The 14,050-nt window shown below is 42.6% G+C and overlaps 1 protein-coding gene across 2 annotated transcripts; it reads left to right on the top strand.

Annotated features, from left to right (window-relative positions):
• Positions 1-1,697: 1,697 nt before the first annotated feature.
• On the top strand, positions 1,698-13,141 carry LOC113026311 (excitatory amino acid transporter 1-like). 2 transcript variants are annotated; one of them, XM_026174956.1, is made up of 11 exons: positions 1,698-1,814; positions 2,010-2,126; positions 3,396-3,535; positions 3,611-3,748; positions 4,638-4,842; positions 4,924-4,966; positions 6,656-6,936; positions 7,042-7,275; positions 8,609-8,803; positions 8,875-9,009; positions 12,132-13,141. In XM_026174956.1, the coding sequence occupies exons 3-11, from the start codon at positions 3,397-3,399 to the stop codon at positions 12,340-12,342; spliced, it is 1,581 nt and encodes a 526-aa protein (XP_026030741.1). In that variant the 5' UTR covers positions 1,698-1,814; positions 2,010-2,126; position 3,396; the 3' UTR covers positions 12,343-13,141. The 2 variants fall into 2 exon arrangements, with proteins under 2 accessions (XP_026030741.1, XP_026030740.1); XM_026174955.1 differs by having other exon boundaries at positions 1,699-1,814; positions 3,393-3,535.
• Positions 13,142-14,050: the final 909 nt, after the last annotated feature.

The following is a 14,050-nucleotide window of genomic DNA, read 5'->3' as shown; positions in this document are numbered from 1 at the left end:
CGGAGGTCAAAGGTGCTGATAACCATCTGCACCCATCATGCTTCATCAACTCCCCCCACGGAAAACCTGCTGCCATAAAAACGGCAGCACTTGAGAGCAGCCCCTCACCTGAGCGTGGCCCTGAACACCAGGAGATTTATATTTTATATGGGAGCTTTGGAGAGTTTGGGGGAGTTATGGAGACTTCCGCATCAGCAGTGTGATTTCTTTTTCAGAAAAACTGAAATAAGTTTTTCTGGAAAGTTTTTAAAAAGGTACAAAAATGCCCATAGATGTGAAACAGGTGCAAGGTTTATATTTCATTTGTCAGGAGGTTCAACAAAAACTCGGGTGTGTGAATTTTCAGGCTTTGCTCACTCTTTTCTCACTCTGTTCCCAGGAAACAGAGAGCAAGGTCAGAGGTCAGAGTGAACTGTCTGCTGTCTGAAGCTTTGTTCTTGTGTTGTACACAGTCTGATGTTCTCATTCAGGGCAGGGATGAAGAGGAGGAGGAGTAAAAGGTTCTTATGAAGCCGCTCTACCTGAGCCTCACTCACAGCAGCAGCTGCTCTGTGTGTAAGCGCTTCCTGTCTGATGCAGTGTGAGCGATGCAGGTGAACCCGGGGTCAGGATCATGTTCAGGGACGAAGCTCCTGCTGAATACAGAACTCCTCATCTTCATCACAGTATATGATATGAAGCATGAAGCTCGGTATCAAGGAAACATCCTGCAGCCTCATCTGTCCTCTGCACAGGTCCGAGCACCATCAAAGGGTAAACGTGTCCAACCCCCCACTCTAACATCATCATCCTCAGGTGTTTAACTCACTTCCTGCTGAAAACATTTATCTAACAAGAAACACAGCACAACGTTTTGTTACTGCACACATTTAAAAAGCACGAGAAGAAGTGACGTAAGCAGAGCAACATCAAGTCTAAGGGCAGGGTGGCATACTGGGCAGCCAATCACAGCAATGAAGGGAGGCGGGGTTAACTGTCAGTATGGTGTGTGTGTGTGTGTGTGTGTGTGTGTGTGTGTGTGTGTGTGTGTGTGTGTGTGTGTGTGTGTGTCAAACCTCAAAAAAGATATTTAGTGTGAGTTCCATGGCCAGAGTAGAGGTCAAAGGTCACACATTGTGGGATCCATACGACTCCAGTTTCATTACAACTGGATGAAGAGTTTCTGACAGCGATCTAAAAATGAAACCAATTTTCACAAGATGTTACCGTTTCTGGCTTTAATGAAGAAGTTTCGGTCTGAGAAACAAGAGCAGCATAAAGTAAACCCAGCCTGCAGTCCGAAGCTTCGCCTCCAGCTTCACTAACAACCTCATCGTGTCAGAGATCAGAGCCGGTTCTCTGAGATGATCAGCTGATGCTGTTGTTTCTGTCGGTCAGATCCTGCTTTGAGCTCAGCCTGTTTTTAGGTATCGAAGGGCAGTATTAAAAATAGTAGCGAGTGTAGTAAAGCTGTCACAGGCCGATGTTCCTGCTTCATTCACTGCTGCCACAGTGACCGGGGAACAGTGTTTGTAGGAGGCTAGGCGACCTGATTTCAGGGGTATTCTTCACTAATTATACTCATCCCCCCGCAGGAACATGTTTCCATACAGTCAGGTCGCTCTTCATCTCAGCTTCAGTTTGTTCAGCTAATTGTGGTGCGTCGTTTACTCCAAGGAGTAACCTCAAACTATACCACGTCCCGAGGGAGGTGCGGCTTATTGTTTGATTGGCATCCTTTCACATAAATATGTGGATGCTAACCGAGCATCAAAGTCACACTTCAAGCTGAAGAAGGAGAGGAGTGCAGAAGAGGTGAGGAAGAGCGTTTGGAGGTGAGGAAGAGCTGGAACTTTCAAAGGCAGATAATGTGTCAGTGAAACAATCCTGTGATGTTTCTCAGAAACTTTTTCATCCACCTGGGCTTTACCTGAAAGTGTGTCACAGGGCTAACAGTGTTATTATGGGAGGATCATTATCTCACCCGCCCCCCTCCTCTGGATGCCCCCTCCTGTCTTTTCTGGTTGCAGTCGAGTTCTGGTTCCCACACCGAGGAGCTTCATCGCTCAGACTCTCTGTCCCTCTGCTGCTTTCTCTCCCTGCCGGGTCAACCTCAGCGTCTGAAGGGCCAACGCCACACCCAACAGGTAGGTGAAGAGCAGCATCTATCTCTGATTTGGATTAAAACGCCTGAATCTAAGCCATCATAGATGGTAACCCTACCTTAACCTTTCCTCATGCGATGGTAAACTTTTTCAATTTCAGCTGGAATAATTAATTTGTTTGCTCTCTAATTGTCAAAAATGTAATTAAAAACGAGATGCATTATTATCTCCCGGGGTTAGGGTTGGGGATGGTCATTATTGACGATAACTTAGACCTCAGAGAGGAAAGAGATAATGAAATACAGAATGGTAATAGAAATACTTCAGAGGGCTAAGTCACCCTAACTTTGGAGCAAAAAAGTACTTGGGTCTAGGAAAAATATGTCTTTTATGTCTGATAGAGTTATTATGTTTTCTGTCATCTGATTTTGAAGCCTTGGGAGAACAGTTAGGGATTCAGATTATCATCAGTGATGAATATTGCCTTGATTACTCTGCGGACATGGCAGCTGGAGTCTCAGTGCCGCTTATCTGATGTTTGATGTCCATTGCCTGGGATGAATTGTACTGTAAATTCTCCAAAGATGAGTTTGTGGTCCCAAAGTGGGAAGTACACACAGACCCTCACACTCACGATCAGATGACAACATTTACGTCACTCGTACCCAAGCAAGATCACAGACGTATAATTGAGGCTTTTGATGTGACAGGGTTCCCCTCTCAGCACCTATCAGGTCATAGGTGTCCCGTCTCAGGTTGGGGCAGTTTGTGTTTCAGCCACATGCTGTGGCACAGGCACAGTTTTAGAAATTAGATCATGTTACCTCTCAGATGAAATCTCACACATTAATTGGGACCTTGCATTTTTTTATGTTAAAAGATATTTAGTTGTTTCGAAGTAGGGAAATAATTCTATACAATGGGCTGGATATTAAACAAACCCAAGTACCCAACTCCTCTGGCGTAAAACGACCAACACAGTGGAGAATCCAACGAACGGCACAGAAGAAAACATGGCTAAAACAGCTCAAAGATGACATCGGAGATCGCAGAATAAATCTCGACGAGACCAGGACAATCGCCAACAATCGCAATGCATGGAAACGAGTTGTGAAGGAAATTCGACAACCACTGGCACCCACAGCAGCGTATGGGCTGAGGAGTTGATCCAGGCCTGGTGAAAATATAAGAAGGTGGATCCTTGACGGAAGCCTCAGTAATGAGCCAGTGCTTCAGTGCTGGTGAGTTCTGAAACCATCTAGGTTCACGAACCTAGTGACATCATGCTTCCATTTTTCATATTTTCAGCAGGATGCAGCGCATCAGGGAAAGCATTCACATTCGCACCATGAAGGCCAAGAGAAAAGTGGAGGAGATCTCTAAAGAGGACGTCCAGGCCTTCCTGAAGAAGAACTCCTTTGTGCTCTTCACAGTTGGAGCAGTTATTGTAGGTATGTACACCTGCTGCAAAACAGAGACATCTCTTCAGTTTTGTAGTTGTTAATAGGAACGTGCTCTGACTGCAGGAATCGTTCTCGGATTCGCGCTGCGCCCCTACAAAATGACCTATCGAGAAGTGAAGTACTTCTCCTTCCCTGGAGAGCTGCTGATGAGGATGCTGCAGATGTTGGTCCTGCCTTTGCTGATCTCCAGTCTAATAACAGGTACAGTGCACAGCTCAGTGGTCATCCTCCAAGTTTGGAAAAGAAATGGTGACCAACCAGTCAGAAAAGTGGTTTGTAACTGTGATGGCGACAACTGCTGTAAAGTGTCATCAGCTACGTTCACCTTTAACCTCGGTATGATTTGTTATTAAGCTGTTTCCTTAAAACCTCTTAACATCATCAGCAAACCGTCAGGACTTTGGCTGTTACCTCTAAATTAGGCCTAAACGCTTTGTTGGTTTTACTAAGCTCCCTCTGGGTTAGGTGGGGTTTGGGTTATGTTAAAATCATTTTCCTAGCATTTTCACCTCAAGAAATCTTTGAGGATTGTGAAAATCTCTTTACATTACAGGTAAGCACTGATGGATGGTGTGCATTACTGTGTGACTTCACAACATAATCACTGTACATGCTGGGCTGTAATAACCTGACAGACACAAAATGTAGTAATTTTCACACCATGAAAAGATCAGCAGTGTCCCAGCTGAGCTGATGGAGGTGGTTCAGAGGGAGGTCGTCCCTACAAACTAATACTCACTGAGAGTCAGCCTTCAGCCCGGTCTGGTGATGAAGAGGTTCCCACTGATTCACTAACAAAAGAGGCAAAATTGAACTTTTTTTTCTGCTGTAACCAAGCATCGACCTCCAGGGTTGGAATATGTAGCTGAATTCTAAGTCAGTCATTACCATTAACCATTAATACTAAAATAAGTCATCCCTCTCCTCTCTCACTGAATACCTGTTTTTCTCTGACAGGATTTGTTTTTTAAACCATCAAATGTTCATCCATTAAACTCATATGTTGTTAGACGATTAATTCATAACATTCCTACTATGATCTGGAAAAACTGTGTTAATGATCAAACATATCCCGCCCTCTTTCCATCAGGAATGGCAGCTTTGGACAGCAAAGCCTCAGGAAAGATGGGCATGAGAGCCGTGATTTACTACATGACCACAACCATTATCGCAGTGTTCATCGGTATCATCATCGTGCTCATCATCCACCCGGGAAAAGGCTCTAAAGATGAGTTTGGGAAGCAGCAGACCATCGAGCAAGTCAGTCCTGCCGATGCCTTCCTGGACCTGATCAGGTAGCTACAACAGTGATGCAGTCACAGTTTTAACTGAAGTTAGTCCACGCTGTCTCAGAATGACCTGTTTTCTCATTTCAGAAATATGTTCCCACCAAACTTGGTCCAAGCCTGCACGCAACAGGTGAGCTTTATCTTTTATACCTGGTAAACTAGCTCCTGCAGCTGTTATCACTGGAACAGAAATGTTGGCATGTTAATCTCTCCAGCTGGATCATAGATCGTTTATTCCAACTACATGTTGGTGTGTACAGAGTGCTTGGAAATTTCAGCTGAACAAAGCTCAGTCTTTAAGCACTGATGAAACTTGACATGCTACTAGTCTTTTTAACCTGATGTCACCCTGAAGCTCTCACTGGGTCTGAAATTTTCCTTCCTGCCAACTCCAGCTCACTGAACGATTACAGCTCCAAGAATCTTTCAGCATGAACCCGAAATGAACCCACAGCTCGCTCCTTTTCACCTCTCACCTCTTCTTCACCCTCTCATTCACATAGAGATGCTGAGGTGCAGAAGTTTACCTCTCACTGGTTTCCAGGAGACAACAGAACAGCTCCAAACATGTCAAACTCAGAGCTTCATCTGACAAAATCAGCAGACACAGAAGTGAGACGATGGCTGTGCTGTGATTTCAGGTCCATTCACATGAATGTCTCACTTTATACAGCCTCCCTGACCGTGCCATCAGGCTGAGCTGGTATGCACTGCAGTCAGATCCAGCCTGAACATTAAAGTGACGTACACTTTTAAGTGAAAGCACTGAAGATGACTTTACCAGCAGTCCAAAAAACACTTAGCTTTGTTTAAAAAGTTTCATTTAAATAATTGACATTTACATTCATGAGAAAAGTTAAAGAACTCTTCTTGCTCTTCTTCACCACTCTCACACTGGCTAATGGCGCCGTACGACAAAAGTGGCCTCATATCCACTGATGAAGCTGCTGGTTTACTGTTGTTTCTGCAGGTCGTGCACCCCTCGATTTTTGTAACCTGGCATGTTTTGCTGCTGCTGAAGCAGCGGGGTTGAAGACACGCGTGTACAATCATGTTTTAATGATCCATCAGTGAGAGACTCCGAGATTCATTGATTTTACAGAGAGAGACAACTTCTGGTTGCAAAAAGTTTCTAAATAAAAGTTGTGCAGATGTTGACGGTGGAGAGGTTTTTGTATAAGAGCTGGTCTTGATTATCAGTAGATCAGAACCAAACCACGCTCACTCGGAAGAGGAACCTGATGAGAAATTAATGCTTAACAGGGACACTCAAACTGGAGTCCATTTTTAATCCTGATATGAGATAAAGAAGCAGTTAGGGGCAGATTTTTCCCTCTAAAAATTAAAACTCTCTAAACACGGGTGCACATTAACCAAACTCAAACCCCAGAGGGTTTACTTGTGATGGTGAAGAAGGACTTTGAATAGAAATCATAAATCTTACTGATTTTTTTTTCTCTTCTAGTAATACTTCCTGAATAACGTTATCTCCTGGTCTCCTGGAAAAAACGGTCATGATTTGATGGCTAAGTCTGAGCTGTAGACAGGCTGATGTTGATGCTGTTTAGACAGAGAATAGCAATCAGTTCAAATGGTTTCTCAATAAATATTGATCAAATATTCGCAAAGAAGAAATAAAATGCATCGTTTTTGGTTACTAAATGATGGTGGACGAGACAACGTCAGAGTAATATTACTGCGCCTATTTTTAAAACAATATAAACACTTTTAAGCCATTTACATCTAAACTCTCTGATTTGTTGCGTGCTGAACTGTTCCGCTCGTCTAACCTTATTCCTTTAATTCTCCCATTCTCCAGTTCAAAACCAAATATGGAAAACGAACAGTTCATGTGACGGTGACTGTGAATGACACCCTCTTTAACTCAACCAACGGCACCCAGGAGACCATGGAGATCACAAGAGAGGAAGTTATCCCGGTGCCAGGTCAAGTGAACGGGGTCAATGCTCTCGGGCTGGTGGTCTTCTCCATGTGCTTTGGTCTAATCATTGGCAACATGAAAGAGCAGGGCCAGCTCCTGCGGGATTTTTTTGACAGCCTGAACGAAGCCATCATGCGCCTGGTCGCCATCATTATGTGGTAAAACATCTGAGATTTCACTGGGAAATGTTTTGAATAAAAAGCAGTTCCCTGTCCACCATGAAAGTTATCTGCAGTAACGCACCACTCTTCACTTCTTCTCAGGTATGCCCCCATTGGCATCTTGTTCCTGATTGCAGGAAAGATTGTGGAGATGGACGATCTGACCCAGATGGGTGGCCAGCTGGGCATGTATACCATCACGGTCATCATCGGCTTGATGATCCATGCTGTTCTTATTCTGCCCACTCTTTATTTTGTCATTACTCGCCAGAACCCCTTCATCTTCATCGCAGGGCTCCTGCAAGCTTTGGTAACGGCTCTGGGGACCTCCTCCAGGTGAGCAACTTCTACCAAACTTCAACAAATGGAAGTTTTGGTGTTTTCTATTGACAGAAACACCAAAACACACCAATTTTCTTTTTGTTCATTAAATATACTTTTGCCAGAGAAGATGAGCCAAGTTACTCAAAAGACAGAAATATTTGACCTTAACTGGTGCATTCTAGTTGCAGTCATTGTTGTAAACAGCTGTAGTTGTAGCTGTAGATGTAATGGTTGATGTAAGTTGCGTTGGTTGGTTTCGTTGTCTAATGAGTGAGCCAAATGTGGCTGAAACTTAAAAAACTACAACTAAGATGGTCCAGTTTATATGGACTTCAGGTACATGTAAACTGGATCGTTTGGGTGAAACTCATCTTAAATAATTTCTGTCAATCACACATTAATTCATATCTGAGGGCCCTCAAAGATCCAAATAAATGTCTTCCATCTCACCATTTAGTTTTCAGGCTTTAACTTTGTCAAGGTTTGTTCATGTTTGAGGTTACTTACAAAAAAAGTATACTATACTCATAAATATGCACTGATTAGTCCGTAATTAGATTTTCTGACAAAGTGATCTGTTCTCATAAACTTAAGATTCATCTGTTACGTAGGAGCGGGCACCGGTTTGTGGAAGCTGCGGAAGGACATCTCCCGTTTTTGTGGATGTGGTTATTAGATATATGATCCTTCCATCTCCAGACAGCTGAAAATGAGTCAGCTAAACAAAAACAGCTGCTTCTAACATCATGCTAGCTAATGTTAGGATCAGATGTACTAAAAATGACACTTTCCTTCTAATGTGCTCAGCGTGCAATAAGTTTAAATCTACTGCAAAATCTGTTTCACTAACAGCAGCTAAAAGCAGTTAACAGAAGCTAACAGCAGCTGACAGTAGCATATCCAAAGCAACTTATCTCAGTATGGCCGTCATTGTTCAGAGGTGGTTTAGTTGAATAGTTGGTTAACTGGTTGTAGGTGGTTGGTTGCAGTTTTCAGTTTAGTTGACATGCTACATGCTGTAGGGTGTGTTGTTGCTGTTCAGTTGCAGTGGTTTGGGTAATGTTGTTTTTGTTGCTGTAGTTGCAGTAAATGGTTTAGTTCCAGGAGCAGTACGTAGTTGCAGCTGTTGTCGTAGATATATGAGCTGGTTATTGTTCTGTGAAAACCTCTTGTTGACATGTTCCGTTATTTTTACCACATTTATTGTTTCAACTAGAGATATCTGTAAATGAGGCGTAAAAAATGAACCCGCTCTCGGTGCTGAGCACTATAATAGTGTGTCTGAAACACTTTTCTCTGTTTCTCTGGATGCTTTAAAATCCTCCTCCTCTCTGCTATCATGCAGCTCGGCCACGCTGCCAGTCACCTTTAAATGTCTGGAAGAAAACAACAGAATCGATAAGAGGATCACTCGCTTTGTGCTGCCCGTGGGCGCCACCATCAACATGGACGGAACCGCACTGTATGAAGCATTGGCAGCCATCTTCATTGCTCAGGTCAACAACATGGAGATGAACTTTGGACAGATTATCACCATCAGGTAACTAAAGTCCTAACAGGCGTCTTCATACTCAAACTCTGTGGATTTATGTCTCTTTCTCCTTCTAAAAGTATCACAGCAACTGCAGCCAGCATTGGTGCTGCCGGCATCCCTCAGGCAGGTCTGGTTACCATGGTGATTGTGCTGACCTCCGTCGGACTTCCCACTGATGACATCACTCTCATCATTGCAGTTGATTGGTTCCTGTAAGTACCTTCTTGTTGGTAATCACTGTTGGTAGACCAGCTCACTCATCATGTAAATGTAGGCAACAAGACCTTCACAAGTGCTGATCTTCATCAGCACTTTGTTGTGTTTGTCTTCATCGCCGGTGGCTTCACTGTTTTAGTGCTTAAAGGACCTCCGCTGTGCTGGTTAGACTCCGATTTATCCCACAGATTCCAGTTTGAACAGAGAGTCTTGGTGTTTCACGGGGCTCTGTACTCGGACCATTACACATGCTTCGCCAAGACCAAGGCCTTTAAACACAAGGCCACTGGATGGCTTTGGAAAATGTGAAGGAAAGCATAGATTTTGGACTTTTAACAGTATTTTCATATGTTTTACAAGTTTCACAGCCTTTCCTACTGATATGGCCATTCATACTACACCAAAGTATCTAAGTAAGAGATAAACATTATCAGAAAACATCTTGTTTTTCACCATCTACGATAGAAATTTCAAATTTATATTCAATTCAATTGTATTCATATCATGCAAAATCACAGCAGTTGCCTCAAGGTGTTTATGATGGTACTAAAGACAGAAAGAAAGAAACTACGAAAAATGTTGTATTTGATCACTACAGCTCACTCTGGGCAATCAGCTAGCAGAACCTTCTCTGTTGTTTTACCCATTTAGTTCTTACAATTTAAGCTGCATTGTGGCATATTTCTTTCATTTTCTACGGCCACTTTTATTTATCATGCAGAAAAGCAGAAAAACTGAGACATCCTGTTAAACTTACACTTCTTTTTCTTATACTAAAATATTTCAGGCATTAAACGCGCAGGTAAACCTCCTTACACTGACAGAAAGGCGAGTTTCACTGGTGTGATCCATTTAAAATCAAAGTGATCCATCAAGTAATGTGAGTTAGACATCCTTACAGTAGACGACATTAGAAAACATTGCATACACATACATTCAATAAAGCTCTTGTTTAACAAACTGTTTAATGAACAAGATCAGCTTTGTGGGATTTGAGTACCTGGATGATTGGATCCACAGGGAGGTTAGTGTTGATGTTACCTTAACAATATCATTATTTCACCACTCTGTAATCAGTAGCTTTCCAGAACCTTCGCTTTTGAAACCACTCTTTTTCAGTGCTAATGTGAAAGGAGTCTTATCAAGTATAAACGCTGTTGTGTAAAGTACCCGTACATGAATTATCTCTCATTTAAAGGTCAAATACAGCTCCATGTCTACAACCACCTAGTGACACATTTTTCCCGCTCCCATGAGTCTCGCTCCACATCTTCCCTTTTGTATTAAATATTTTTGCAGTGAGTTTTAACATAGAAACATAATTAGGTTTCCCAAATTAATCGTTTCAATTAGAATACCCTTCCCTGAAATTACTCAGCTAACTGGGGTAATAAGAAAAAACTCTGCTCTAACTAGGATGCTTCAGGAGGACTTTCCACCTGGAACAGAAGGAAGTGAAGAGCCTGATATGCCAACTCTGCTCAGTTATCCTGGTTTATGCCACAAAGTCCGAATATCTATCGCCCATCCATTCATCTGTCCATCCAACCATCTATTCAATTCAATTTAATTCAACTTTTACAGCACCAAATCACAACAGTTGCCTCAAGGCACTTTATATTGCGTTATTAGTAGTAGTATAATATTTTACAATAATACAAAGAAAACAGAGAAAACTCCAACAATCATATGACCCCCTATGAGCAAGCACTTTGGTGACACTGGGAAGGAAAAGTTTTAACTTCCAGCAGAACCAGGCTCAGGGAGGGGCGGCAATCTGCCACCACCGTTTGGGGTGAGGGGAGGAAGACAGGACAAGGACATGCTGTGGAAGAGAGCCAGAGAGTAAAAACAAGTATGATTAAATGCAGAAAGGTCTATTAACATTTGATGCGTAAAGAAGAAACACTCAGTGCATCATGGGAATCCCCCAGCAGCCTGGTGAAAGTTTTAAGCCTAATCTTAAAAGTAGAGATAGTGTCTGTCTCCTGAATCCAAACTAGAAGCTGGTTCCACAGAAGAGGGGCCTGAAAACTGAAGGCTCTGCCTCCCATTCTACTTTTAAATACTCTAGGAACAACAAGTAAGCCTGCAGAGCGAGAGCGAAGTGCTCTAATAGGGTGATATGGTACTACAAGGTCATTAAGATAAGATGGGGCCTGATTATTTAAGACCTTGTATGTGAGGAGCAGGATTTTAAATTCCAGATTTTACAGGGAGCTAATTAAGTGAAGCCAATACAGGAGAAATCTGCTCTCTCTTTCTAGTCCCTGTCAGGACTCTTGCTGCAGCATTTTGGATTAGCTGAAGGCTTTTCAGGGAAGAGCGAATAACGAATTACAGTAGTCCAGCCTAGAAGTAATAAATGCGATAAATGCATTAAGTACTTTTTCAGCATCACTCTGAGACAGGATATTCCTAATTTTAGAGATATTGCACAAATGGAAGAAAACAGTTCTACATATTTGTTTAATATGTGCGTTGAAGGACATGTCCTGGTCAAAAATGACTCCAAGGTTCCTCACAGTGTTACTGGAGGCCAAGGTAATGCCATCCAGAGTAAGAATCTGGTTAGATACCATATTTCTAAGATTTGTTCAGCTGCTATGTTCAGCTTTTTGGTCTGTGGTTGCTGTTTTTATACCCTAACCAGAAAACCAGCTGGCTCTCAGACCAACTGGTGTTCTCCGTGTTTTGCTGTTTGCAGCTTCAGACACTCATACGTCTGTGTAATGAGAGCATATGGAAGCCTGCAGGAAGCAGAAAGTTCAGAGAGGTGTGCAGGACGTTTGAAAGTAGGCCAATCCTTTCACGTGCTCCGCTCTGAAAGCTCATTCACAGACTGTAGACCTGTGATAAAGATTAAATCCACAAAGTTCCAGAAAGCTTAGTGTTTCCGAACAGGAACAACCTCTGCAGCATCCATTTCCACAGAATAAAAACTGTTTATTCTGCTTTCAGCATGCTTCCAGAACACAATTATTGTTTTATAAATCAGGAGATTAATGAAGGTGTTTCTGTGGATCTTTTAAAGATTTCTTCCTTTGAATGGACAGTCTGAAAGCACACGTGCTCGCCCTTTGTGTGTCTTTGCCCTCTGACCTCTGGTTTCTTATAGGGATCGTCTGCGCACTACCACCAATGTCCTGGGCGACTCGATTGGCGCTGGCATTGTCGAGTTCCTGTCCCGACACGAGCTCCGCAGCAAAGATGTGGAGATGGGAAACTCAGTGCTGGAGGAGAAGGAGAGAAAGAAACCTTACAAACTCATCTCCCAGGACAGCGACTTCGAGAATGACAAACGCGGCCACAGCGAATCCAACATGTAGCTCTGAGGTCGGCAGGTGCGCATGTAGGGTTCCCGACTCCCAGAGCGGGGACCGGATCTACTGTCATGACTTCACATCGTGGCTTTGTTAACATTCCTTTACTGGTCCATCCCAGAGGCCAAAACCACATCATCCATCAGTGTGTCACATAGTTAGCTAGTGTCCGACTTGTGTTTGCTGCTCTAATTACAGGCTGGGCGTCGGCCATATAAAAGGACCCCCAATAAAAGGAAGTGGGGACAAAGCTCATCTGTTAAACTGAAAAATATAATCACACTCTGTGGTTTCAGTCACAGACTGTATAAAAAGATAGAAACAGTCATCACTAGTTTGACTCTAGACCTTCATTAATCTCACGATTTATTAAACACGACTCGGTAATAAACCATTCACTGAGGTCAAAGGTGAAGGGAGGAGGAGGGGCATATCAATACATACATCTGTGAAACAAGAGTTGCTCCCTGTTGGTTGTTACCAAGAATGAAGTTCCAATCTTTTACATATAGTCGGTGATTTTGACCTAATTTAAAATCCTAAAAGAGTTGCTTTATCTTCCTGACTTTAGCATACTGATATTGTGATTATTATTATTATTTTATAGCTTAGTGATACCGCCTCATGCACACACCTAAACCTTTGCACTCTGTGTGTGAGTCAGCAAGACTCACTGAGGTTTTTATAAAGTGCTAATGTACGTTAGACATGAAACATAAACGTGTTAACGTTAATGATTTCATCATAAAGCTGTAAATTGGTGTTTTGTTTATTCTGACTTCAGTGAAATAAACAGAGCAAATCACTTCCTGTCTGTGTCCTTTCATCTGAAATATGGAACATGAAATAATAAAATCTGCGTGGTATGAAATACAAAGGCTGCTTTGTTTACATGCGTGTCAAATGAAGTGTGTCATGCACATTGAGGGTTTTGGAACAATTTGCAAACCGGAGACACAAACTGACGATCATGAGGAAGCTCGTAACTAATCAGGACGAGCAGCCGGCAGCTATAACAACTATAAAAACATCTCACAAACCTTCATCTGTGGCATATTTTTGGCTTTCTGCTAAATGCTTCTTAACTGCTGCTGGGTGTGTTGTGTGGCCCTCGTTACACCGACTCTCATTATCATTAGAATAAAGCACTGTATGAATAAATATTTAAAAAATTTGGCCTGAGGAAGTATATAAACCCTCTCCTCGTTCCTGCTGCTCTCTGACTCTGATTGGTCACTTTCAAAATAAACTTCCTGTTTCCCCCTGCTGGCCATCAGAGAGGATGCAGGATCTGATTAAACTCCTGGATTAAAGCTCCGTCCATATTTCAGAAGATAAGTCTGCAGTCCTTCAGTCACCGGCTCGAGTCTCGTAATTTGATTTGATATACCTTTATTAGTCCCACAAGGGTAAATTTCCTAATTTCATAAGGTTGCCGACCTATTGCATGCAATGGCGGCGCCATCTTACCCTCCGACCATACATACATTACACAAAAAATCACATGGGGAAGACAGGTCAGAGAGGTATAACAATGGAAAATGCACCACATGAGGAAAGATAAGGAGAAAAAATAACTCCCCCCAGACTGAGCTCCAACAGGGAGATCAGTTTGAGAACAGAAAAAAAACACCTCTGCACATAGCACATGAAAAAAATACACCAAAGAAACACATGAGAAGCAACAGGGGTGGGTAAAGGGTGAGACAGTCGA

This window comes from Astatotilapia calliptera, chromosome 7 (genome assembly GCF_900246225.1).
Source record: "Astatotilapia calliptera chromosome 7, fAstCal1.2, whole genome shotgun sequence".
NCBI lineage: Eukaryota > Metazoa > Chordata > Actinopteri > Cichliformes > Cichlidae > Astatotilapia > Astatotilapia calliptera.
This window is presented reverse-complemented; position numbering and strand designations above follow the sequence as displayed.